The sequence below is a fragment of the Hyperolius riggenbachi genome, chromosome 9 (genome assembly GCF_040937935.1).
Source record: "Hyperolius riggenbachi isolate aHypRig1 chromosome 9, aHypRig1.pri, whole genome shotgun sequence".
Classification (NCBI taxonomy): domain Eukaryota; kingdom Metazoa; phylum Chordata; class Amphibia; order Anura; family Hyperoliidae; genus Hyperolius; species Hyperolius riggenbachi.
This window is the reverse complement of record NC_090654.1, coordinates 30,001,301-30,028,927: the sequence shown is the minus strand read 5'-3', so window position 1 is coordinate 30,028,927 and position 27,627 is coordinate 30,001,301. Positions and strand designations below refer to the sequence as shown.

Sequence of the window (27,627 nt, the reverse complement as noted above, 5' to 3'; positions counted from 1 at the left end):
TTTGTTTTGGATCGGAGGCAGCCTTTATTATTGAATGATTTCCAGTATGCAGACGTCTGGGCACGGCGTCCTGCCGTCTGCCCCAAAGCCCCCCACCAGGTAGAGGCAGTCGTTAAGGAGGCAGGTACGGTGGCCCACTCTCTTGTATTGAGGGTCTGTGCCTGGGAAGTGGAACCAGGATATTGGGGTACAGCCTACAGGAACAAAAGAGAAAAAAACAACTATTAATGGGCAGAACAAAAAAGGGAAAATTGAATATCATTGCACTGACCTAAAAAATAAAAAAGCTGCATTTGTCCTAAATAATATCTTTAATTGCCACACCGTGTAAGCCATTTGACTGTTTTATGCCATGCGAACTGATTTTCTTATTTCCTTCAGAATGTTTTACTGACTAAATCTGAGGGATATTATTATTATTTATTTATAAAGCGCCAACATATTCCGTGGCGCTGTACAATGTAAGAAAACAAACAAGGGATACATAATGATACAGACAATGACATACAGTACATCAAATATGAACACTGGTACAAAATACAGAATAGATTACAATAGCAAATTTAACATGATGACTAACAGAGTGTAAGCAATTAAATTAATAACATTCCATGACACAAAAGGGTGAGAGCCCTGCCCTTGCGAGCTTACAATCTAAAGGAATGGGGTGGAAACAAAGAGGTGGGGGAAGTATACAGTATATGTACAGGCAGTGCGTAATTAGGTTATTTAGTGGTTGCATGGCCTAAGCTAGAGAATATGCTTTTTGGAAAAGGTGGGTTTTGAGGGAGCGTTTAAAGATTTCAAAGGTGGGAGAGTGGCGGATGTGTTGTGGAAGGGCATTCCATAGGAGGGGTAAGGCACGTGAGAAGTCTTGTACCCGTGAATGTGAGGAGGTAATTGTAGAAGAGGATAAAAGAAGCTCGTGTGCAGATCTGAGATTGCGGTTGGGTTGATATCTGGAGACTAGTGAGGAGATGTACAGGGGAGAGAGATTGTGGAGAGCTTTGTAGGTTAGGGTTAAGAGTTTGAACTGAATCCTCTCATTAATTGGTAGCCAGTGAAGAGCTTGACAGAGAGGGTCAGCAGAGGAAGAGCGAGAGGAGAGATGAATAAGTCGAGCAGCAGAGTTCAGTACAGCTAGTCAGTTAGTTGGAAGTCCACCAAGCGGTATATTGCAATAATTCAAACGAGATATAAAAAGCGCATGTACAGTACTAACATTTTGGTTGTGTCCTGAGTGAGAAAAGGTCGGATGCGGCATATGTTTTTAAGTTAGAGGTGACAGGAGCTGGTTAGGGAGTTAATGTGAGGAATAAATGAGAGAGAAGAATCAAATATTACCCCCAAGCACCGTGCTTTGGGAACTGATGTTATAGACGTGTTGTTAACATTTATTGTAATATCAGGCAAAGAGGTGGACAGAGATGGTGGAAAGACTATTAGTTCTGTTTTGTTCATATTAAGTTTTAAGAAGCGAGAGGACATGAAAGAGGAAATAGCGGACAGGCAGTCGGGAACTCGTGTGAGGAGGGAGTTAAGGTCTGGGTCCGAGAGGTACAGTTGTGTTTCATCTGCTATAGGGGAAACCTCTATGAATGTGTTTTGCTCCTGTAGCTTATGTTTTATTTTTGTTTTTGTTTTTTTAACTTTCTGATGTCCCGCCCGGCAGTACTTCGGCACCAATGGAGTGAGGAGTAGGATGGGTGGCTCCTCCTATTGACCTGTCCATTTTACAGAAGGGCTGATTGTCAGTTACTGTCCAACAGCCGGTAAAATGCTGAACATCTCACTTGTTTTACTGCATACTCTAATCTTTGTGAATTAACATTTATTAAGGTATTTATATCAAGTTGGTAATTGAGTTCACTTATCGGTCATTTTACTTTTCCCTGCGGTAACAGCCTTAGTGAATTGACATTTAACAAACTGTTCAGTGAAATCTGCAGTTTTTTGCATTCTCGAGTGTGGTAATAATTTATAAACTGAGAATTGAGCCCAAGGCGTTCTGACTTTGCTGTCCGCATGCTTGTTCCTGGTGTTTGACTTAGAGGAACTTCAGCCTAAACAAACATACTGTCATTAAGTTACATTAGTTATGTTAATTAAAATAGATAGGTAATATGACCTCTTACCCACTCTGTTTTAAAAGAACAGGCAAATGTTTGATTTCATGAGGGCAGCCATCTTTTTGGTTGAAAGGAGATGACAGGAAGCATGAGACACAGTTCCAACTGTCCTGTGCCCTGATCACCCCTCCCAGTTGCTAGGCAACGTGAATAACAACATAGGAAATCCCATCATGCTTTGCACAGCATCAGGGAAAAAAGCCCGGGCAGTTTTCTTTGATGGGTGGAGCTTAGCTAAAAATGCAGCTAAAAATGATGCTTTGGTAAAAAAACAAAGTTCTAATGCTGTGAAACTGTTAAAGAAACACCAAGCCTTTTCAGTTCTGCTGAGCAGATTTTTAGTCCGGAGGTTCACTTTAAGCCCCGACCACACGCTCAATCAGTGTTGCCCGAAGGTGACCTTCACCCGATCCCTCAGACGACATTGCAGGGCGGAGTCTGTGCAGATGCATGTTCTGCTGGATGAAGGGGACAGGGCTGAGCCGCACTGGAGTGATGTCGCGTATCGGGCGGGGAAAGTGGGGAGAACAATGATCTTGACAGTCGAGAGCATTCGGAGCAGGGCTGTGGAGTCGGTGGCTTCATAAACTGAGGAGTTGGAGTTGGATGATTTTTGTACCGACGCCACAGCCCTGGTAAGCGGCTGCTGTACTGGGACTGAATTCTTGGTAGAGATGGTGGTTATCGCCTGCCATGAACGAGTTTCATTAAGCGTGTGCACAAAGCTTTGCACTCTACTTTACACTCAGTGAGGCAGTGGGCACTTATTACAGTATAATCTCATTATAATAAACTCGGGAATTGTTAACAACCTCCCCAGGTCCCGGCCAATCTCCATTATAAATCTATGGGAGGAGCGTCTGGTACAGTAAACCCGGATATAATAAAACTTCTGTTATAGTAAACATGTTTTTTGGCCCATACGTGATGCTGACTCTGGATATAGTAAACAGTGGGCGGTGCATGCGTCATATGTCAGTGTGACACCCATGGTTGCTGCTCTCTTCAGGCTGGTGCTGCAAGTCTCGCCCACGGAGGTATCGGAGCCACTCACAGGCAGGGTCGGACTGGGACACGGGGCCCACCAAAGAAATTTCAACCTGGGGCCCACTGATTGCAGTGAAAAAAGGGCGTGGCCATGCATCGGAAGGTGGGCGTGGTCATGATGTATTATGGAAAGGGCCAAATGTACATGATCTTAGCAGCATTGCAATTCAGAGACACTGCTGCCCAGCAAAACTTTGCATAGAGTTCCCTCCTTCAATATAAAGTAATGTCCTATTTTGCAGAGGAGCATCGGGCCCTTGGGCCAGAGCGGCTCCCTCAACTCAGTATTAGCTCTCTATTGGTCCTGTGCTCATAATAATAATTTCTATAGAAACTTTGAACAGTGGTAATCATTAACAAGCTGTTCCCCGTCCCCAATTGTTATGTATAAAGTGCTTGGGAGGGGCCCCATGGTCCCACAGCTCCTTAGCTACGCCACTGATCTCAGCATGAGTGATTACAGCGCTGAGAAGAGAATTTTTAGTGCTGCAGGCAGCAATTGGAGCTCTGTCAGACAAGGAGGGGGGGGGGGGGGGGGCACCAGAGACCTGGAGGCGGGGCCCACCGAGGGAAAAAACTGTACTACTGTGGCCCAGTCCGACCCTGCTCACAGGAAGCGAGTGGCTGCCTCTATTCAGTGACGGCTGCAATTTTTAAGAAACCCTAGATACTGTGCCAGCAATGCGTCCAGCCTGGCTATGCAGCCCTAAGGTATATTTACCCTTAGTTAGTTAGTAGTCCACCAAATGTGCAAATGCTTGTACTATAACTCCAATGGGAGGACAGGGCTGCTCCTTTGCAGAGGAGAATGTACCAGGGCATGCTGGGCCATTTCTAGGACAATTTCTGATACAGTAAACTACTTTTCCCAGTCCCTTGAAGTTTACTATAACGAGATTATACTGTAAAAAAAATAAATAAATAAAAAGATGGCAGCTATTTTTTATTTATTCTCAAGTTTGTTTTTGGACGGGTGTTTAGACCAACTCACGTGTGTCGCCGACATAGAGGTCATTGCAGACAGCATCTCGGCTCTTAGAAAGGGTCTCTCCTCCAAACACAACCACGAATGGACCGACCATGGAACAAGAGTGGTGCCTAAGGCCTTTGGGCTCAGCTCGTTTGGCCCCCTTGGTGCCCACAAGCTGCGTTAGTCGTTCCGTCAGTGGGGGGCAGGGCTCTGCATTCTCCTGTGAAGCGCAAAAGAACGAACAATGTGATTTCTACACGAGCCGCGGAATATGCACCATCTGTGGAACAACATTTGTGTTTACTATGAAAACGAGCAACATTTCCTTTATTTGTTTGGCTACAATTCTTTTCACAAGTAAATAACCTTTTGCGGACCAAGTACATTGAATCAACGTCCAGCAGGTGGCGCTACCGTTCTGACTGGATGTTGATTCAACGTCCGCACTAACTAACCGTCCCGACACGATCGTGCGCAACATCATCGTGTATAGCTTCTGATCACATGATCACTACGATCGCCGTCGGATCGTAGTGATCAATTTGACAGCTGCGGCGGTAAGGGGTAAAGAAGAGGATCCACTCACCTTCCTGCCGTTCCCGTGACGATCGGCGCCCCCCGCTGCTCTTGCCGGCATTTCTGCTCTTTCTGACGTCAGCATCGGGTCCCGGCTTGATGACGTCATCAAGCTGCGACCCGGAACTGAGCGGCAGTAGCTAAGCTGAGATGCCGGGCGGAGCAGAGGGATCCGCTGCGGCTCGTCGCTGGAGCCTGGAAGGTGAGTGATTGCTGCTGCCAAGGGGGGACACCTGGCCACACAGGGGGAAGACAGTCCAGCAAGACCCTGCAGGGATCCGGCTGCCTGACCCCCCAAACGCGCCCCCCCCCCCCCTTCTGCAAAAATGCCTGGTCCTGAAGGGGGGTTAGGCGCCCGGTCCCGAAAGGGTTAAACAGCTCTTGGCATTCAAAAACAGTTCTAACCCTAAAGCTGCCCATACATCTAGCAATGTATAGGCAGATCAACCAAGAGGCAGATCTCTCTCTGATCGAATCTGATTAGAGAGAGATCTGTTGCCTGCCCATACACCACAGGCTGAATCCCAATCGATTTCAGCATGAAATCTCTTGGGAATCTGCCTTGTGATACCGCCTTTGTCACTGTGCCCCCAAATGGTATATAATTACTTGTGACGTCATCAAGCCGTGACCCGGAACTTAGCGTCAGTACAGCGTGGAAGCCATCGAGAGTAAAGGCTGCTGGTGAAAGGCAGCAAACCCCAGTAGGTATCCGGCTGCCTGACCCCCCCCAAACGCCTGTAAAATGCCTGGTCCTTCAGGGGGGGGTAGGCAGTCGGTCCCGAAGGGGTTAAAGAGACTCTGTATTGAACAAAAATGCCCCTGGGGGTACTCACCTCGGTAGGGGGAAGCCCCTGGATCCTATCGAGAAAAAGAGAGAACACCAAGAGCCCAATATAGTGTAGTATGTACTGGTAAGGTATAATTGATAGAGTAATAATATTAATTTAATACTCACAAACCAGGGTTACCAAGTAGGCAACCACTGTCAAAGCAGGTGGGAAGATTGTCCTGACCCCACTCAGGATTAAAAAGTCGCTCTCTGTAGTTGAAGAAGGAAGGGTACAACCCTCCACCAAGGGTGGACTTGATGTAGATAATAGGATAACAGAGGCGCCAATAGGATAAAAAACACTAAAAGAACTTAAAAACACATCTTGGTAATAGAGGAGGCAGTGGTGGACTCACCCCCTCCAAGCAGAACACACGTCTGTGGATTTTCAGTCAAAACAATTTTATTGGATACTCCAAATAAAGTGCAACGCGTTCCACGGGATACAAACCCGCTTCATCAGGCAACAACAGATAGGAGTAAACAGCATCTGCCAGTATCATCAACACTGAGCGCCTCTGTGCTTTTTAAGTTCTTTTAGTGTTTTTTATCCTATTGGCGCATCTGGATCCTATCGAGGCTCCCCCGTCCTCCTCCGTCCCACAACGGTCTCGCTGCAGCCCATGGAACGCACAGCCAACAATTTGTCATGCTGTGCAATCTTTACCTTTCCCTGTTCCAGTGGGGGCGCTGTTGCGGCTCTCCGCTTGGATATACAGAAGGTGGAGACTTTCCCCTGCGCAGGAGAGCGGACCCGACTGGGATGGACTATTTCGGCCTATTTCCGAGCCGAATGCCGCTACTGCGCTCGAGCCGGGAAGGTAAATATATACATCCCCGCCATTCTGGGAGCTCTATCGCCTCGATAGGATCCAGAAGCTTACCCCTCCCAAGGTGAGTACCTCCCAGGGGCATTTTTTTCCAATACATTTTTCCAATGTTGTTTCACATGACACAGTCTTTCAGTGTCCCATAGCTAAAATATATGAGATTTTCTGCTATTCCCAATTGGTCCATTCAACTGGTTTTGGCCCAAAAACAATTGTAACGACGGCCAGCCAGCCATGTTGCAGCACTAATTTGCTTGTGGAAGGTCATTTGGCCCGAAATATTGAGTAATATATGGGCACCCTTAGGAACATTGCATACCAAGCCAACCCTTTGTCCCTTTTCTGAATTCGGTGATATCCATTGTGACTGACCCTCTCTGCCCCAATAGGGATATGTTTGCTACATTTATGAATACAATTATACGAAGGCAGAAACATGGAGATCCGTAACAGCAGAAGGCATCTTTGAGACCCACCTGGACTTTATCTCTGCTCCAATGTCCAACCACATCAGGCATAGATGCCTCCCGTCCTCCAAACACACAGAGGGAATAGCTGACTCTCTTTCCGTTGTTTGTATCGGTCTTCAGGAGGAAGGCGGAGTGCCCAGACCGAGACGCTGCGTGCATTCCTTCTTCCTTATACCTGGAGGGACATGTAGCCATTAACCCACTGGTCTGTCGCCATGCTCCCTATTAGTGTGGCCATTGTTTGGCCCCTGCTCCCCCATTTAGTGTGGCCAGTGTATGCCCCCTGCTCCCCATTTAGTGGTGCCAGTATGTGCCCCCTGCTCCCCCATTTAGTGTGGCCAGTGTATGCCCCCTGCTCCCCCATTTAGTGTGACCAGTATGTGCCCCCTGCTCCCCCATTTAGTGTGGCCAGTGTATGCCCCCTGCTCCCCATTTAGTGGTGCCAGTATGTGCCCCCTGCTCCCCATTTAGTGGAGCCAGTATGCAGGGCTGTGGAGTCGGAGTCGTGGAGTCGGGCAATTTTGGGTGCCTGGAGTCGGAGTCGGGAAAAAATGCACCGACTCCGACTCCTAATGAATTTGTAACTGTAATTAAAATAGAAAATATGATAAAATGTTCTATTTCTCAGATAATAGTCATTAAAAATAATGTAAATATACAGTATATATACAGTAATAGCTGTGCTTAGTCCACAAAAATGAAATAAACCAATCAAAATGAGTTACTTGTGCTGCTTTAATAAAGCAGTCCCCGTATTTTTAAGGTCAGATATACATATCTGATTGTGACTGTACAGTATATATGATGTGTACACAGGAATCTCTTATATATACTAAATAACATCTATGCTGTAAGAATAAAGCCTGATGTGTAGCTGTGTCACTAATAGAGATGGTCAATGAGATGGAAATAATTCTGCACTGATGCTGATTTATGCAAATGAATGCACTCCCTTTGCTGATGAAATCAAATAATTTGATATGTTGTTGAAATTTGGTTTGGTGACTACAAATAAAGGGTACCTGAGACGGATGAAAAGTAAAGTTTTATACATACCTGGGGCTTCCTCCAGCCCCCTTCAGGCTAATCAGTCCCTCGCTGTCCTCCACCACCCGGATCTTCTGGTATGAGTCCTGGTAATTCAGCCAGTCAGCGCTGTCCGGCCGCATGCCGCTCCCACAGCCAGGAACATTCTGCACCTGCGCAATAGTGCTGCACAGGTGTAGTATGCTCCTGGCGGTGGAGTATGTGCATGCGCACTACGCCCGACTGGCTCAAGTACCTGGACTCATAGCAGAAGATCCAGGTGGTGGAGGAGGACAATGAGGGACTGATTATCCTGAAGGCGGCTGGAGGAAGCCCCAGGTATGTATAAAACTTTAATTTCATCTGTCTCAGGTTTTCTTTGTTACACAGTAGTACTATACTCTACATATTCACTCCCCACAGAGCTGCAGGGAATCCACTGAGAATGCTGTGCACATTGAACACAGAGGTGTTGTCTGTCACCCATAAACCTTGTTCAGATTGTGCATGAAGAATGTGTAATAGAGGAAGAATCCCCTCATTCCCCTGCAGAGTACCTGCACATCATTCTTTCATGTACCCACACTTACATTGCCTAGTGCCTGATAGATGTTCTTTGTTCCGGTTTGTACCTTTTACAAGTACTCTTACCAAGGACTAGTTTTAGTCTAAAGGGAATAAATATAGTAGTCTACATATCCTTCTCACTTCAGTTGTCTTGTAAAATTTCTAAGCGTTGGCAGTTAAGAGACAAATTTCATGTTACATACTTTTAATCAACAAAATTGTAATATGCAAATTAGAGGAGTCGGAGTCGGAGGAATCCTAAACTCAGGAGTCGGAGTCGGTGGATTTTTGGACCCACTCCACAGCCCTGCCAGTATGTGCCCCCTGCTCCCCCATTTAGTGGTGCCAGTATGTGCCCCCTGCTCCCCCATTTAGTGTGACCAGTGTATGCCCCCTGCTCCCCCATTTAGTGTGGCCAGTGTATGCCCCCTGCTCCCCCATTTAGTGTGGCCAGTGTATGCCCCCTGCTCCCCCATTTAGTGTGGCCAGTGTATGCCCCCTGCTCCCCCATTTAGTGTGGCCAGTATGTGCCCCCTGCTCCCCCATTTAGTGTGACCAGTATGAGCCCCCTGCTCCCCTTTTTAATAGCACCAGTATGTACGTCCCCCCAGAAGGAAGAGACCGAGAGCCCAATATAGTGTAGTATGTTTAGGAGGATGGAAGAAGTAATGTGAGACGTAAGTATTATACTTACAAACCAGGGTTACCTCCAAGGCAACCACTGAAACGGCAGGTGCGGAGAACAAGCCTGTCCCCACTCAGGATTAAGACGTCGCTCTCTGTGGATAGGAGGAAAGAGGGTATAACACCCTTCCACCAAAGGTGGAAATCTTGATACGTAGAGATGTACAGAGGCGCCAGTAGGATAAAAGTCACTAAAAATGTTTAAAAAGTTTGGGATGCGGTGGTGGACCAGCCAACCCAAAACAGACACAAGTACTGTCAATTAAAGTGGTAAACTATTTATTCATATACTCCAAAGACTAGTTGCAACGCGTTTCGCAGGCAAGATCCTGCTTCCTCAGGCAATAAACAACATGAGTGATACACAGCACGGAGTCCAAAATATGCTTGGCACCTCTGTGTTCCTCTCCTCCTCCTTGCAGCACCTATTGATATTATACCATGAACATTGTGCCAATGCAGAGGCCAGAGTAAGGATCACTAATCTTGCCACAAGACCATGCTGTAGCCCAGCACATGCTTGTTCACACAGTGTAGGTCACCCTGAAGGTAAGTAGTTCTGCACACAACCGCAAAGCCTCAGGTTAGGAAGGGGGTTCATGGAGCAGCTTATTACACACATTACAGCGCTGGCCATATACTTGGGAGGGGGTAATTGGGGGACTTTAGCAAATGTAAATTGAGGTCTAAATTAAAGCAAACCTTAAGTGAAAATAAACTTATGAGAATGAATTGTTTGTGTAGTACAGCTAATAAATAGAACATTAGTAACAAAGAAAATAGTCTCATATTGAAACTTCAGTTATCTATGCAAAGAGCTTCTCTGAGCTCTTAGACCCCAACTTGGGTTGAAGACAGTCTTGTTTAGAGGCACTTAAAGAGGAACTCCAGTGAAAATAATGTAATAAAAAAGTGCTTCATCTTTACAATAATTATGTATAAATGATTTAGTCAGTGTTTGCCCATTGTAAAATCTTATAAATCCCTGATTTACATTCTGACATTTATTACATGGTGACAGTTTTACTGTTGGCAGGTGATGTAGCTGCTGCATGCTGTTTTGGCAGTTGGAAACTGCTGTAAACAGCTATTTCCCACAATGCAACAAGATTCACAGACAGGAAACTGCCAGGACCATGGTCCTCAGAGCTTCTTGTGGGAGGGGTTTCACCACAATATCAGTCATACAGAGCCCCCTGATGGTCTGTTTGTGAAAAGGAATAGATATCTCATGTAAAAGGGGGTATCAGCTACTGATTGGGATAAAGTTTAATTCTTGATCGGAGTTTCTCTTTAAGCCTACGAAAAAAAAAATCAGTTTTACTCACCTGGGGCTTCTACCAGCCCCCTGCAGCCGTCCCGTGCCCTCGCAGTCACTCACAGATCCTCCTGTCCCCCGCCGCCAGCTACTTTCACTTAGCCATCAGGCCTGGCCACGCGTAGCCTTCTACACGTTCCGGTCCGCAATAGTGTCCTGCGCAGGGTGCTCCTGGGGTTTTACTGCAGGAAAGCTCAAAGGGTCATCATTTCTGCTTTGTTTTAAAGCTTAAAATACAGCGTGTGGTTTGTAAACTGCAAATATGACAGTATGATGCAATATTATAAATAAAGCTATATAACTGAAAATAAAAATATGAGACTCTTTTCTTTGTTACTAATGTTCTATTCATTATCCGTACTACACATACAATTCATTATATCACAAGTTGTTTTTATTTTTGCTTCAGGTTACCACTTAACAACCGCCTAAACCCGATGGGCGTCGGCAGGTCGAAGTGGTGTTTCCATGGAAACGTTCCATGTCAGTTCATGGAGGGTGCCTCCATGAACAGCCTGCGAGCCTCCGATCGCGGCTCGCAGGCTAATTGTAAACACGCGGGGAAGAAATCCCTGCTGTTTACATCAATACGGCGCAGCAGCGCCGTAAAGGAGATCGGCGATCCCCGGCCTCTGATTGGCCGGGGATCGCCGCCTTCTGATAGGCTAAAGCGTAATGGAGGCGGTACAGGACGGATCGCCGTCCTGTGCCGCCCAGATCCAGAGCGAGAGGGAGGGAAGAAGAGGGAGGGGGAAATATCGCTGCGGAGGGGGGCTTTGAGGAGCGCCCCCCCCGCTTGTCACACATAGCCGGCGGCGATCAGACCCCCCCAGCAGGACATCCCCCTAGTGGGGAAAAAAGGGGGGAAGTCTGATCGCCCTGCAGCAATCCTGATCTGTGCTGCGGGCTGGAGAGCCCACGCAGCACAGATGACACAGAAATCTCCTGGTCCTTAAAGAGAAACTCCGACCAAGAATTGAACTTTATCCCAATCAGTAGCTGATACTCCCTTTTACACGAGAAATGTATTCCTTTTCACAAACAGACCATCAGGGGGTGCTGTATGGCTAATATTGTGGTGAAACCCCTCCCACAAAGAAATTGTGCAGTTTCCTGTCTGGGAACCTTGCTGCATTGTGGGAAATAGCTGTTTACAGCTGTTTCCAACTGCCAAAACAGCAAGCAGCAGCTACATAACTTGCCAACAGTAAAAATGTCACCCTGTGATAAATGTCAGAATATAAATCAGGGATTTAAAAGATTTTACAATGGGCAAACACTGACTAAATCATTTATACATAATTATTGTAAAACTGAAGCACTTTTTTTTTACATTATTTTCACTGGAGTTCCTCTTTAAGTGGTGTTAATAACAATACACGCTATTGGCTCCTGTTTTTTTTCTTTGTATCCTTTACGGTTCCCTGGATTGGCTGACCAAACAGGCTATATACTGTATATATTGTTCATAATCGCCAATTATGCAACTTACGTGTAAGTCTTGGATCTGGCGTCGACCCGTAGGGTGTACACACTGGCGTACCGCCTCTGCATTCGCACTCCTCCTTCCCTGCCGACTACGCAGATTTCGTTGTCGGAAACCTTAGTAGAGGTGTGGCTGCTTAGCCCCACTGGGGGACTGCTGGATGTCCCCTCGGCCCACGTGACCCACTTGGCATTTTCTGTGTCGTAACTGATGACTGAGGCCAGCCTTTGCGAGCCGTCCCATCCCCCCACAACGCACAACCATCTGTCCTCCAGCGAAACGGCGTCATGGTGACTCCTTCGGATGGTGCCCTGAGGTGCGCTGACGTTTACTGTCTTTTCCTCGAGGTCAAAGGTCACCATATCACCAAGGGGATGTTCCTTGGGGTCCCCTGATTTAACCCCACCAAATAGGTAGAGTTTGCCCCGTATGGGGGTGCAGGTATGGAAGGCACGGGCAAAACTGGCATCTTGGATGACTGGAGTCCACGTCCACCGGGGACTTGTCATGGGGACACGTCCTGTGTGGCAAGAGAGAAAAGAGTGAAGGGGGAGGAAAGGCGAGATGATTACCAGCTCAGTCATCCTACATTCTGAGAAATGCTTCCTCTACTGGCAGCTATCACAAATTCTGTCTCAACCAACCTTTGCTTTGTACAGGAACACACCCATTCTACTAACTACTGCACTATTCTACTATAATATGTTGTTTTGAACGCTCCTCAATGCACTAGCACTTTGTCTTGAGCACTAGATCGCTTTCGCCCCTGATGAAGTTTCCTTAGGAAGCGAAACATGTAGGGATATGTGTTTATGTAGCGTGTAAATAGTTGTCATTGTAACGAACTGAGAGAAAGGAGAGTCAGGGATAGCTTAGCACCTGTCCGACATTAACTTTGAGACTCCATCTCCTCTCCAGTTCAGTCTTGAATGTAGTTAATAGCAATCCTTAAATTATTTATCTCTCTGTCTCTGTTTAATGTCAAATAATGAAGATTAAAGAAAACCTGAACTGAAAATGAAAAGTCAAAATAAACATACACACGTCATACTCACCTCCCGTGTAGTCTACGCCTCAATCTCTTTCTCCTCTCCTGTATCCTGTTTGTCCACTATGATCAAGGTATTTCCCTGTCCTCCATTTTGAAAATGGCCATTACCCCATAACAGCTTTCTGGTCGGCACACTGTTAAACTGTAACATAGCCCACTTGAGCCATAGGGAAACATGGAGATTACCTGGCACATCAGTTGTCCTCTCAGCTATAACTGACAACACCTGATATATAACTGGCAGCAACTGATATATTTCAGTTCCAACAAAATGTTGTCAGAACTGGAAGGGATCATTGTCAGAAGAAAATGGTGAGCTGCTGAGAGGAACTGACGGCAAGGTAACTATGTAATGTTCATTTGAAGTTACCTCGTGTTTATTTTAAATAATTTTACTCAGTTCAGGTTCCCTTTAAGTGTTATTGAGCCTTCCCTTATTAGGCAAACTTTGCTGTCCTCCTCACCCTCTGGCATCCAGCGCTGACAGCCCCCGAAATACAGCTGACAAGCCTTTTGGCTGTGGCGCAGTAGCGGCTGCGATATTTACCTTCCTGGCTGCAGCGCAGGCGCAGAGCCCGATCAGTTCCGCTCTACTGTGCAGGTGCGCCTGGGCAGTATACTGAACCCCATCAGACTTGGCTATTTTTGCCACTACTGCACCTGCGCTGAAGGCTGCCAGCGCTGTATCCCGGAGGGTGAAGAGGATAGAGGAAGCCTCACTCACGGCCAGATTTATCAAAGCATTCGTTTTGTCTTCTTAAACTGTTCTAACCAGCAGAGGAACTGTTCTGCATGATAATAAGAAACTTCTCAAACCCTACTTAAAGAGACTCCGTAACAAAAATTGCATCCTGTTTTTTATCATCCTACAAGTTCCAAAAGCTATTCTAATGTGTTCTGGCTTACTGCAGCATGTTCTACTATCACCATCTCTGTAATAAATCAACTTATCTCTCTCTTGTCAGACTTGTCAGCCTGTGTCTGGAAGGCTGCCAAGTTCTTCAGTGTTGTGGTTCTGTGATGCATCTCCCCCTCCAGGCCCCTCTCTGCACACTGCCTGTGTGTTATTTAGATTAGTGCAGCTTCTCTCTGCTCTATTATCTTTTACAAGCTGGATAAATCCTCCTCTGAGCTGGCTGGGCTTTCACATACTGAGGAATTACATACAGGCACAGCTGTCTGCACTCTGCAGGAAGAAACAGCCTGACACTTCAGTGGAAGATAGCTGCAGGGGGAAAGAAACACACAAATGATCTCTTGAGATTCAAAAGGAAGGCTGTATACAGCCTGCTTGTGTATGGATGTATTTTCTATGTGTGGACATACTGTACATCAACCTACTTCCTGTTTTGGTGGCCATTTTGTTTGTTTATAAACAAACTTTTTAAAACTGTTTTTAACCACTTTTAATGCGGCGAGGAGCGGCGAAATTGTGACAGAGGGTAATAGGAGATGTCCCTTAACGCACTGGTATGTTTACTTTTGTGCGATTTTAACAATACAGATTCTCTTTAATAGCAGCAGTTTACCGTCGATTTCTAGAGCCGCACTTCAGTTAAGAAAAATGCAAATCTACCCCTAAACTGCTGCAATTAAGAAGTGCTTAATAGCAGTTCTCCAGATAGTCCCCTGGTCCCCTGTCTTCTTCTCCGCTCTGGGCTCCAGACCGCTCCTGCAGTTACTGAACTTCCTGTCCAGGGGAAGTTTAAACAGTAGAGGGCGCTCTACTGTTTAAACTTCCTGCCGGAACAGGAAGTTCTGTGTAGCTGCAGCCGTTCCGGAACCCAGCGCGGAAAGAAGACAGCGGGGACCAGGGCACTCGCGCCGGCCGGAACAGGTTATGTATACCCGCTGTATTGCGTCGGTCGTCGAGCATTCGAACGCCGCTATCGACGCACTCCCGACTCGCCGGCGATCAAGAGAAATCTTCCGCACGGACGGATCGACGAGAATGGACGGGAAGAATCGATTTCGGACGGAAATTGATCGTTCTGTCAGCGGTGTGCGCGGCAATTTCACAGCCGATTCGATCACTGTGATCGAATCGGCCGTATATCGGCGGGAAAATCGTTAGGTGTATGGGCACCTTAACCCTTCCAGTGCTGGGCATAGATGCAATACAGCAGATGTATTGGTTACCTCAGCAACAGCAATTTCCTTCACACACTGCAGTCTGAGAGACCTTGCTAACTCCTCCTATTCCTAACAGCATAAGAAGGAATCTGCGCTATTTAGTGTTTTCTTAGGATGTCTGAGACAGTTCTGCACGGATTTCTAAAAACCTACTAATATTTTGTCTCAGACACTCTTGATAAATGTCCTCCTCGGATTCAGAAGCTTCCTCCTCCTGAAGTAAATATCCCCCAGGGACTGTTTTTCTGTTACAGATTCTCTTTGAAATTTCACAAAATAAAGAATTTTCAGGCATACAGTGTATCCCCCCTTCCCGTTGTGTTGGAATGTGACACTCTCCATCCTGACGTTTCCTTGCAGCTTACAAATCCGCGTTTCGACAATTGTCATGTGTAATAGGCGGCGTAAGTCGTTTTGTTTTCAAGCAATCATTTCGAAATAAAAGAAAACACTTTTTTTCAAATAATTATAGAAATTCAAATTCTTGCGAGATATGACTGATACATAAAAAGGGTTGTCATATTGCTTCTAGGATCGGAACGCCATTTTATACAACAGCTCCATCAAATCAGACGACAGCAATTTTAGTTATGAATTAAAAAGGGAATGGGTGAAAGTGACATTCTTGAAAACTTGTTGTTTTGCTACGACTGTGTGGCATGCAAAGTTTTGTTTCTTGCGCTTTGAAAAGACAGTAATGAAATGCCAGCGTATCCACTGGTGGCCACCTGAGATGGGAAAGTGTTTTAGATGGATTCTAACAGCCACTGTGCAACATTCAAAACCTTCCCCCTCTCGCTCCCCCTTCACACAAACACTCATTATCATTTGGAGCCGTTTTCTGAAAAATTATTGGTGTGAAAGTGGCTGGAGACTTGCTATTTGTCTACGGAGAGCCATATTCCTTGTTTTATAAGGTATGCGAGAGCAGCACTGGCAGTGGCTACATGTACGCCTTCAGAATAAGGATGATAGAAAGGATTAGCGTGGTTTAAATCAAGGGCATAACTAGGAATCAGTGCCCCCCCCTTTCTGTACAGGTAAACTGAGAACTAATTGTATTCAGTTGGCTAGTGCACACTTGAATGTTTTCCCCATGCAGATAAAAACTGACAGCAGTGAAGCACTGCGCACATTTTCTCTATCAATTACATTAGCTTCTGTGATAAAACGTGCATGTTTTCACATACAGACACACAGGGTTACAGAAAATGCATACAGAAAACCGACAGCCCTCAGCTTCTTATTACACTCACTCTGTCCACCTCTGATGAAGCAGAACTGGCTCTGCAGACTCCTCCAGCACAAAACACTACACAGCACTTGGGGAGGAGGGGCGTTGTACAAACATTGTACACAAGAGCCTGCTGCACACTGAATAGGGACTGTCTACAAATCTTTAAATGATTCCTTATCAGTAGCTGAGCAGATGCAGTCATTAGACCAACTGTGCAGAGAGCAGAAAGTTTTTTTTCTCTCCATGCCCTTAGTTGTCAGTCTCTCAGGACAGGGAAAATAAACCTTTACCCCCACAGGGCCACTGCTGCTTCTGAGTTCCCCTGCGGCTGCATCTCTTCCAGGGTCTATTGTTAAGCCCCTGGTTTGAATGATAAAAATACAACTTTTGTCTTAAAGAATCCTTCTTTCTTATCTTAAAAAGTTGGGAGGTATGAATTAACTTAAAGAGGAACTCCAGTGAAAATAATTTAATATAAAAAGGTGCTTAATTTTTACAATAATTATGTATACATGATTTAGTCAGAGTTTGCTCATTGTAAAATCTTTCCTCTCCCAGATTCACATTCTGACATGTATTACATGGTGACATTGTTACTGTGGGCAGATTATGTAGCTGTTCTGGCTTTAACAGAGAGCTATAAACAGCCATTTCCTGTGTGTGTCATTGTTACATTGTGGCAGTTTGCCCAGAGTACCGTACGGTACCAGAGCCTCTTGTGGGAGGGGTTTCAGCACAAAATCAGTCATACAGCGCCCCCTGATGGTCTGTTTGTGAAAATCATTATATTTTTCATGTAAAAGTGGGTATCAGCTACTGATTGGGATAAAGTTCAATTCTTGGTCGGAGTTTCTCTTTAAGCTTGGTGTAATAATCTTTATTACAGTAAGACAGTTTCCTCTTCATTTGTCCCTCTTTCAGGACTGATGTACAAATCTATGTAAATATTTTTTTTTCTACTAAAAATGTGATAAATTGACTATGATGTTATGAAGGAAAATGAACCAGGATAGAAAGGACCAGTGTGGTTTGAATTACTGTATAAAACAACATACTTTTCTTATAAAATATAAAATAGGGGTGTGGCAGGGGTGTGGTTAGAGGTGTGGCATGGGTGTGGCATACATGACCCCCTTTTTTACCTCAAAAAAGTTGGGAGATACTGTACTACTCGCCGTTTTGTTTTGTTTTTCTTTTGCGTCGCACGCGGGCGCGCTGACGTCATCGGACGTCCTCCGGGCTTTACTGCGCAGGCGCAGTAGTTCTGCGCCGGCGCAGTAAAGCCCGGAGGACGTCCGATGACGTCAGCGCGCCCGCGTGCGATGCAGAAGAGCCCGTCCTTGGAGCGCAGAAGAGCCCGACCCGGCAGCCGGCCTGGCCAGGTCGAGGCGGCCACCGAAGACGACCGGAAGCCTCTGGAGCGGCGGCGAGGGCACCTCCTGCCTGCCACGGGCTGGAGGAAGCCCCAGGTAAGTGGATATGGATTTTTATTTTTTTAAAGGTTTCCCTGAACCTTCCCTTTAAAGTGGTCTGAAACTTCGACATAATAGATATTTAATAAAAATGTGTTTTTCTACTTTTTATTACTCAGTTATCAAATGTGCTTTAGTGCATAAGTAATATTGTCTGTTTACAAAGTTTCCAAAGTGTAGTTTATCTTGCCCTGAAACCTACCATTGCATTTTATTCCAGCTGCTTTTTATTATAAACATGTTCTAATGAGCTGTTCTGAGGTATTACTGCATGGAACATATATGTCTATTGGTAAATATAAGAGATATTTTGTTCCTCAGCTCCTGATTGCGGCTAAAAGTTTAATCCCAGTTAGGTGGAGATGCCAGGGTTCTCCAACCCTTAAAGAATGCGTTGAGAGGGTTAATATGGTGAAGAATATTGAGAATCCGATTGCTTCACAGCAGGATAGATTGGAAGCATTAATGTTAAATGGGGAACATGGAATGAATATCAAGATACTAAGGAATATGGGAGATATGGTGGAGATGTAGGGAAGGAGCTTTCTGTAATTTGAAAATAAATGTTTATAATTTTCTGTAGTACTTTGGTGGGTAATGGAGGGAGGGAATCTTTAACCACTTCAGCCCTCCGTCGTTTTCACTTTATGCCTTCGAGCAATGTTCACCTCCCATTCATTCGCCTATAACTTTATCACTACTTATCACAATAAACTGATCTATATCTTGTTTTTTCCGCCACCAATTTGGCTTTCTTTGGGTGGTACATTTTGCTAAGAGCTACCTTACTGTAAATGCATTTTAACAGTAAGAATAAGAAAAAAAACGAAAAAAAATCATTATCGGTTTTCGGCCATTATAGTTTTAAAATTTTACATGCCTCCATAATTAAAACCCACGTATTGTATTTGCCCATTTGTCCCGGTTATTACACCGTTTAAATTATGTCCCTATCACAATGTATGGCGACAATATTTTATTTGGAAATAAAAGTGCATTTTTTCCGTTTTTGCATCCATCACTATTTACAAGCTTATAATAAAAAAAAAAAAATAGAAATATTTCATCTTTACATAGATATTTAAAAAGTTTAGACCCTTAGGTAAATATTTATGTTTTTTTTTTTATTGTAATGTTTTTTTTTTTTATTATTATTATTAAACATTTTATTTGGGTATTTTTGGAAGGGTTGGATGTAAATAGTAATTTTTTAATGTAAATATATATATATATATATATATATATATATATTTTTTTTTTTTTTTTCTATGTAGATGTACTTTTACTTTTTTGCCACAAGATGGCAACCTTAGGTTTTTTTTACATGACGTCACTCTAAGCGTAACATGTACGCTTAGAGGGACATAGGAGGCAGAAAAAGCAAGGCTTCCGAGAGAAGCTGTCGCTTTTTCTGTGGGGGAGAGGAATCAGTGATCAGGCACCATGGCCCAATTCATTGATTCCTGGGCTAACGATCCGCGGCCAGGAGCGGAGAAAGTAGTTAAGGAAGAATTCTTATAATGTGGATTTTTTTGTGAGATATGGATTTGAGGATGGGGGAGTGTAGAGGGTGGTTTTTCTTTATGAGTTTTTGTTTATTGTGTATTTTTAAAATTGAAAATTGAGGAAGAGAATATGATGATATGTTGTATTGGAATTGATATAAGAGTTGGAAATATTCTTACTACTTCAATAAATTATATGGAAAAAAAAAGCTGTTCTGAGCTGTTTGTGTGCTTTATGCACAGAGAGCTTCACAGAGAGCTCCTTTTCACTTGTTACACTGTGTTTACACACATGTATCAACATTGGAATGCAAACACAGATACTGTTATCTCCAGTTTGGATGCGGATTTGAAGCTGAATAGGACAGAGTGCTTTGTTTAACCATTTCAGTGATGTTCTGCTAAAACAAAATTCTGGGATAGTAGCTTTCAAGCTGTGAGGAATCTTTGTGAGGAGTAAAGTAAAAATGCTGACTTTCAGACCACTTTAATACAAATAAATTCTTTAAAAACGTCTTGCCTGGTGCCTGTTGTGCTGATCGTTTATCAGTGCTCATACATGTAGCAATCTCGACATTCGCTTTCTAGCTGACTGCATCGTTTCATCCAATCCCTTGAAAATCATACATTTTATTTACAATCATTTCTATTTATTTCAGTGCACATTTCATTTTTTTTTTTTTTCAAAAGAGAAATGATTAGGAAGCGTTTCAGGCGGATTTGATCAAATAGCCACGTTTGCGTGTCACCTTGTATGATAGCAATTCAGTTGTTTTTCGGTTAGCGTAATTGGAATTGAGTTAAATTGCCTGAAAAATTGCCACCTGTTTTTTTTACCATCGGATTAGGGGCCTTAGTGTCACTCCCTTCCTGTTTCATAATTTGCACTAAATTAAAGTTTTCCTTCTTAATCTTGAAGCTGGAGGTATATCTAAATTCTGATCTGCAGCTGACCAGGTTTCCCACATGATATGCAACACTTCCGCTCAGTGAGTTTATATGCAAATAATTTCCTTGAGTGGGCGGTCATACATCCAGATCCTCTGCTGTACATAGTCTATTCCAGTGGTGGAAAACCTATGGCAGGTGTGTCAAGAGGTGGCACTGTGAGCCTTCTATGTGGGCACGCCCATTGCTGGCCACCACCGCTGCTAGATTGAAGAGTTTTTTTTAATTATTATTATACCCTTCTTACCTATCCTCCCACCCAGCTGTAGCCACCTACCTCCTGAGATGCTGCAGAGGTTCAACCAGGGTGCCATTCATATGCAGTAGAAACTGGCTGCCAGGGTGGGGTAATTGCTGCATTTCATATGTAAGGTGATTGATGCATTTTAAATGTGGGGTGATAGCTACATTTCATTTGTGGTGGTGATTGATGCATTTTACATGCGGGTAATTTCTGCATTTCATTTGTTGGAGTTACTTACTACTATGCATATGTGGGGTGATTGCTACATATCATATGTGGGGGTAATTGCTCCATTTAATTTGTGTAAGTAATTGCTGGTATTTTATATATGGTGGTAAATTCTGCATTTCATATGTGGGGGTTATTGCTGCATTTTAAACGTAGAATGGCCTTTAATGTATGAGTTGTTTTTTTTCTTAATGAAAACCCATTATCCAGTATAAATTGCCTTGTTCGTAATCTGTGATAAAAAAAAATGGATTTTAGGTTGCAGATTGGGCACTCGGCCTCTCCTCCCACTTTCCCAGCCCTATCGCCATATGTCACTCCCTTCACTGGCTGCCAATCACACCTCATCCACCTCTCCTCCCGCTTCTCCAGCCCTATCCCCCTCTGTCACTCCCGTCACTGGCTGCCAATCACACCTCATCCACCTCTCTTCCCGCTTCTCCAGCCCTATCCCCCTCTGTCACTCCCGTCACTGGCTGCCAATCACACCTCATCCACCTCTCCTCCCACTTTCCCAGCCCTATCGCCCTCTGTCACTCCCGTCACTGGCTGCCAATCACACCTCATCCACCTCTCCTCCCGATTCTCCAGCCCTATCCCCCTCTGTCACTCCCGTCATTGGCTGCCAATCACACCTCATCCACCTCTCCTCCCGCTTCTCCAGCCCTATCCCCCTCTGTCAGTCCCGTCACTGGCTGCCAATCACACCTCATCCACCTCTCCTCCCGCTTCTCCAGCCCTATCCCCCTCTGTCACTCCCTTCACTGGCTGCCAATCACACCTCATCCACCTCTCCTCCCGCTTCTCCAGCCCTATCCCCCTCTGTCACTCCCTTCACTGGCTGCCAATCACACCTCATCCACCTCTCCTCCCGCTTCTCCAGCCCTACCCCCCTCTGTCACTCCCTTCACTGGCTGCCAATCACACCTCATCCACCCCTCCTCCCGCTTCTCCAGCCCTATCCCCCTCTGTCACTCCCGTCATTGGCTGCCAATCACACCTCATCCACCTTTCCTCCCGCTTCTCCAGCCCTACCCCCCTCTGTCACTCCCTCCACTAGCTGCCAATCACACCTCATCCACCTCTCCTCCTGCTTCTCCAGCCCAATCCCCCTCTGTCACTCCCTTCACTGGCTGCCAATCACACCTCATCCACCTCTCCTCCCGCTTCTCCAGCCCTATCCCCCTCTGTCACTCCCGTCACTGGCTGCCAATCACACCTCATCCACCTCTCCTCCCGCTTCTCCAGCCCTATCCCGCTCTGTCACTCCTTTCACTGGCTGCCAATCAAACCTCATCCACCTCTCCTCCCGCTTCTCCAGTCCTACCCCCCCCCCCCTCTCTGTCACTCCATTCACAAGCTGCCAATAGCACCTCATCCACCTCTCCTCCCACTTCTCCAGCCCTCCCCCCCCTCTGTCACTCCCTTCACTGGCTGCCAATCACACCTCATCCACCTCTCCTCACGCTTCTCCAGCCCTATCCCCCTCTGTCACTCCCTTCACTGGCTGCCAATCACACCTCATCCACCTTTCCTCCCGCTTCTCCAGCCCTACCCCCCTCTGTCAGTCCCTCCACTAGCTGCCAATCACACCTTATCCACCTCTCCTCCTGCTTCTCCAGCCCAATCCCCCTCTGTCACTCCCTTCACTGGCTGCCAATCACACCTCATCCACCTCTCTTCCCGCTTCTCCAGCCCTATCCCCCTCTGTCACTCCCTTCACTGGCTGCCAATCACACCTCATCCACCTCTCCTCCCACTTCTCCAGCCCTATCCCCCTCTGTCACTCCCTTCACTAGCTGCCAATCACACCTCATCCACCTCTCCTCCCGCTTCTCCAGCCCTATCTCCCTCTGTCACTCCCATTACTGGCTGCCAATCACACCTCATCCACCTCTCCTCCCGCTTCTCCAGCCCTATCCCCCTCTCTCACTCCCTTCACTGGCTGCCAATCACACCTCATCCACCTCTCCTCCCGCTTCTCCAGCCCTATCCCCCTCTGTCACTCCCTTCACTGGCTGCCAATCACACCTCTTCCACCTCTCCTCCCGCTTCTCCAGCCCTATCCCCCTCTGTCACTCCCTTCACTGACTGCCAGTCACACCTCATCTACCTCTCCTCCCGCTTCTCCAGCCCAATCCCCCTCTGTCACTCCCCTCTCTGGCTGCCAATCACACCTCATCCACCTCTCCTCCCGCTTCTCCAGCCCTATCCCCCTCTGTCACTCCCTTCACTAGCTGCCAATCACACCTCATCCACCTCTCCTCCTGCTTCTCCAGCCCAATCCCCCTCTGTCACTCCCTTCACTGGCTGCCAATCACACCTCATCCACCTCTCTTCCCGCTTCTCCAGCCCTATCCCCCTCTGTCACTCCCTTCACTGGCTGCCAATCACACCTCATCCACCTCTCCTCCCGCTTCTCCAGCCCTATCCCCCTCTGTCACTCCCTTCACTAGCTGCCAATCACACCTCATCCACCTCTCCTCCCGCTTCTCCAGCCCTATCTCCCTCTGTCACTCCCATTACTGGCTGCCAATCACACCTCATCCACCTCCCCTCCCGCTTCTCCAGCCCTATCCCCCTCTCTCACTCCCTTCACTGGCTGCCAATCACACCTCATCCACCTCTCCTCCCGCTTCTCCAGCCCTATCCCCCTCTGTCACTCCCTTCACTGGCTGCCAATCACACCTCTTCCACCTCTCCTCCCGCTTCTCCAGCCCTATCCCCCTCTGTCACTCCCTTCACTGACTGCCAGTCACACCTCATCTACCTCTCCTCCCGCTTCTCCAGCCCAATCCCCCTCTGTCACTCCCCTCTCTGGCTGCCAATCACACCTCATCCACCTCTCCTCCCGCTTCTCCAGCCCTTTCCCCCTCTGTCACTCCCTTCACTAGCTGCCAATCACACCTCATCCACCTCTCCTCCTGCTTCTCCAGCCCAATCCCCCTCTGTCACTCCCTTCACTGGCTGCCAATCACACCTCATCCACCTCTCTTCCCGCTTCTCCAGCCCTATCCCCCTCTGTCACTCCCTTCACTGGCTGCCAATCACACCTCATCCACCTCTCCTCCCGCTTCTCCAGCCCTATCCCCCTCTGTCACTCCCTTCACTAGCTGCCAATCACACCTCATCCACCTCTCCTCCCGCTTCTCCAGCCCTATCTCCCTCTGTCACTCCCTTCACTGGCTGCCAATCACACCTCATCCACCTCTCCTCCCGCTTCTCCAGCCCTATCCCCCTCTGTCACTCCCTTCACTAGCTGCCAATCACACCTCATCCACCTCTCCTCCCGCTTCTCCAGCCCTATGCCCCTCTGTCACTCCCTTCACTGGCTGCCAATCACACCTCATCCACCTCTCCTCCCGCTTCTCCAGCCCTATCCCCCTCTGTCACTCCCTTCACTAGCTGCCAATCACACCTCATCCACCTCTCCTCCCGCTTCGCCAGCCCAATCCCCCTCTGTCACTCCCTTCACTGGCTGCCAATCACACCTCATCCACCTCTCCTCCCGCTTCGCCAGCCCTATCCCCCTCTGTCACTCCCTTCACTGGCTGCCAATCACACCTCATCCACCTCTCCTCCCGCTTCTCCAGCCCTATCCCGCTCTGTCACTCCTTTCACTGGCTGCCAATCAAACCTCATCCACCTCTCCTCCCACTTCTCCAGTCCTACCCCCCCCCCCCTCTCTGTCACTCCCTTCACAAGCTGCCAATAGCACCTCATCCACCTCTCCTCCCGCTTCTCCAGCCCTATCCCCCTCTGTCAGTCCCTCCACTAGCTGCCAATCACACCTCATCCACCTCTCCTCCCGCTTCTCCAGCCTTATCGCCCTCTGTCACTCCCTTCACTGGCTGCAAATCACACCTCATCCACCTCTCCTCCCGCTTCTCCAGCCCTATCCCCCTCTGTCACTCCCTTCACTGGCTGCCAATCACACCTCATCCACCTCTCCTCCCGCTTCTCCAGCCCTATCCCCCTCTGTCACTCCCTTCACTGGCTGCCAATCACACCTCATCCACCTCTCTTCCCGCTTCTCCAGCCCTATCCCCCTCTGTCACTCCCTTCACTGGCTGCCAATCACACCTCATCCACCTCTCCTCCCACTTCTCCAGTCCTACCCCCCCCCCCTCTCTGTCACTCCCTTCACTGGCTGCCAATCACACCTCATCCACCTCTCCTCCCCGCTTCTCCAGCCTTATCCCACTTTGTCACTCCCCTCACTGGCTGCCAATCACACCTCATCCACCTCTCCTCCCACTTCTCCAGTCCTACCCCCCCCCCCCCTCTGTCACTCCCTTCACTGGCTGCCAATCACACCTCATCCACCTCTCCTCCCCGCTTCTCCAGCCTTATCCCACTTTGTCACTCCCCTCACTGGCTGCCAATCACACCTCATCCACCTCTCCTCCCACTTCTCCAGCCCTATCCCCCTCTGTCACTCCCCTCACTGGCTGCCAATCACACCTCATCCACCTCTCCTCCCCGCTTCTCCAGCCTTATCCCACTTTGTCACTCCCCTCACTGGCTGCCACAGTTACTCAAAGGACACAATTCAAAGTCCTGACACTCACCTAAAAAGCTCTTTTCATCTATTAAAAAAGACTTATTTCCACAGACCATCCAATACGCAATCTCAGCTCTACTAACAATGTTCTCCTGTCTTCCTCTCTGGTCACCTCTTCTCACTCCCACGTACAAGACTTCTCTGGATACTCTCCCATTCTCTGGAACACCCTCCCTCCACACATCTGACACTTGCCCATCCTTACCATTTTTTAGGTGCAGCATAAAAACTCACCTCTTCAGGCAAGCATACTATCTCACTTAGGACACTTTGACCACTGGCCACCACTCTACCATCTCATACATCGCTTTCATTCACTTATTGTACTATTCCTAAACTTAATAGATTGTAAGGCTGATTGACCAGGGTGTGCACACACCTCCACCACTGCCTTAACCCATTAACAGCTTCAATAGAGTTATGTCGTTTGAGATAAGTGCACTGCTTTTTACTTCAGTCTGCGCAACTCATTATGCTGTAAATTCATTGGAATGCATTGATGTCTCTCTGCTAGCAGAAAATATATACATTGAAAGCAGAAGTTCTCTGTTATTGTCTCACACTGCCCCCTAGTGACAGGTGTCCATAAATAAACATTACAGCAGTACTAATTAGAAGCAAGGAAATGTAACAAATAATAAAAAAATGGGTTAAAATAATTTGGCCTGGAACACTTACAAGCTTCTAAGTAAATTGGCTGCTAAAGGGTTAAAGGCCACAAAGTGTGTAATTATGCACAGAGGCGTCTGCGTGAGCACAACACCACTGCCACCCAAAGCCTGCGCATGCACGCACCAAAGCCTCTGTGTGCACACCACAACTACCGCAGGCTACACTGAGGGCTGTTTCACACCGGGCGATTTTGCAGCGCTTTGCTGATCACCGGCGATCAGCAAAGCGCTGCTGCTAACGTATCCCTATGGATACATTCTCACTGGGGCGTTTGCGTTTTCGATCAATCGCAAACAGCGCTGCATGCATCGCTTTGGGGACATTCACGTTGTGATTCTCATTCCATTGCACCGGAATCACAAGTGCAAATCGCAGTAAAAACATGAATGTATTTACGCGATCGCGATTAGCGCTCCAAATGTGAACTAGCTCTGATTAAGCCATTCTTGGATTTGTAATATAAGAGTCAACAGAGGCGCCAGCAGGATAAAAGGTACTAAAAAGTTTAAAATTCCTCAGGAGGTGGTGGAGGACTCACCGCCTTGAAGTAGACAAGATACTGTCAGCTTTTTAACAACAACAGGTTTATTTATATACTCCAGACAGCCATGCAACGCGTTTCGCGGGTATATAGCTGCTTCCTCAGGCAATAACAAATAGGAGTACACGCAGTACAGTCTAAAGGTCAGAGGCGCTTATCGTGACCTTGAGACTGTACTGCGTGTACTTTTTAGTACCTTTTATCCTGCTGGCGCCTCTGTTCACTCTTATATTACCAATATCCACCACTGGTGGAGGGGTCGATCCCCATCTCTTTTCTCCTGATCTACAGAGAGCGACTTTTAATCCTGAGTGAGGACAGGTCTAATCTCCTCACCTGCCCTAGGAGGTAACCCACTTTTATGAGTATATACACTATATACTTTTCAATTCCAACCTATTGTTTTGCTTACTACACTATATTGGGCTCTCGGTGTCCACACTTTTGTTTATTCTTGGATTTGTGATCCTTTTGAGAATCAGTGTTTACTGGTTTTCACTGAACTGCGGTAAGCAGAATAACGTGCGTAAAGTCTTACTGCATGATGGGTAAGAGCGTATTACGCACATTATTCTGATTACCACAGTTTAGTGAATACCCCCCTTGTGTCTCCTCCCCTTTTCTTGTGAGATTGGAAGGGCAGGAAGCTCCTTTCTTGCAGACGCTGTATGTTTTGTCAGACAGCCGCCTGTATCAGCTATTGCCACGTTTATAACGCACACCTCCTTCGTATGATTCCTCTGCGTCTTGTATTCTCTTTGTACGGCGCTACTGAAGACGAGGGCGCCATACAAATCGATAGTAATCCACGCACACACCCACACATACACACAAGCGTAGCAATGGTTTTTGTCTGGGGCATGCTGCTTGCCGCTCTGCTAATTTTCACTCACCGTATACAGGAATGTCGTTGTGACTCTGCTACCATGGCAACAGCAACTGACACATCCCCCTAGCAACGGTTGCCAGAAGGGGGATGTTGCTGCAAATATGCTGAGTGTGTATAAAGCCCGAGCTGCTCACGCCCACCCAGCCAGCCAGACGATGTCTCGCCAGAGCGAGAGCTATGTCATGCCAGGCTATTGTATGTCAGATGC

At 46.8% G+C, this 27,627-nt stretch overlaps 1 protein-coding gene across 2 annotated transcripts; it reads right to left on the bottom strand.

Annotated features, from left to right (window-relative positions):
• KLHDC9 (kelch domain containing 9) lies at window positions 1-27,627 on the bottom strand. Of its 2 annotated transcripts, none has more exons than XM_068251446.1 (5): window positions 27,424-27,627; window positions 11,942-12,455; window positions 6,861-7,029; window positions 4,168-4,366; window positions 1-194 (listed from the first exon to the last, which is right to left on the bottom strand). In XM_068251446.1, the coding sequence occupies exons 2-5, from the start codon at window positions 12,442-12,444 to the stop codon at window positions 28-30; spliced, it is 1,038 nt and encodes a 345-aa protein (XP_068107547.1). In that variant the 5' UTR covers window positions 12,445-12,455; window positions 27,424-27,627; the 3' UTR covers window positions 1-27. The 2 variants fall into 2 exon arrangements, with proteins under 2 accessions (XP_068107547.1, XP_068107546.1); XM_068251445.1 differs by lacking the exon at window positions 27,424-27,627 and adding an exon at window positions 19,854-19,941.

Coding starts and splice junctions, on each gene's coding strand:
- KLHDC9 (XM_068251445.1), bottom strand. CDS start 19,890: ATGAGCACTGATAAACGATCAGCACAACAGGCACCAG. Junction 7,030..11,941: donor GCCAGATCCAAGACTTACAC/GTAAGTTGCATA, acceptor ATGTCCCTCCAG/GTATAAGGAAGAAGGAATGC. Junction 195..4,167: donor CCTCTATGTCGGCGACACAC/GTGAGTTGGTCT, acceptor TTGTTCCTGTAG/GCTGTACCCCAATATCCTGG.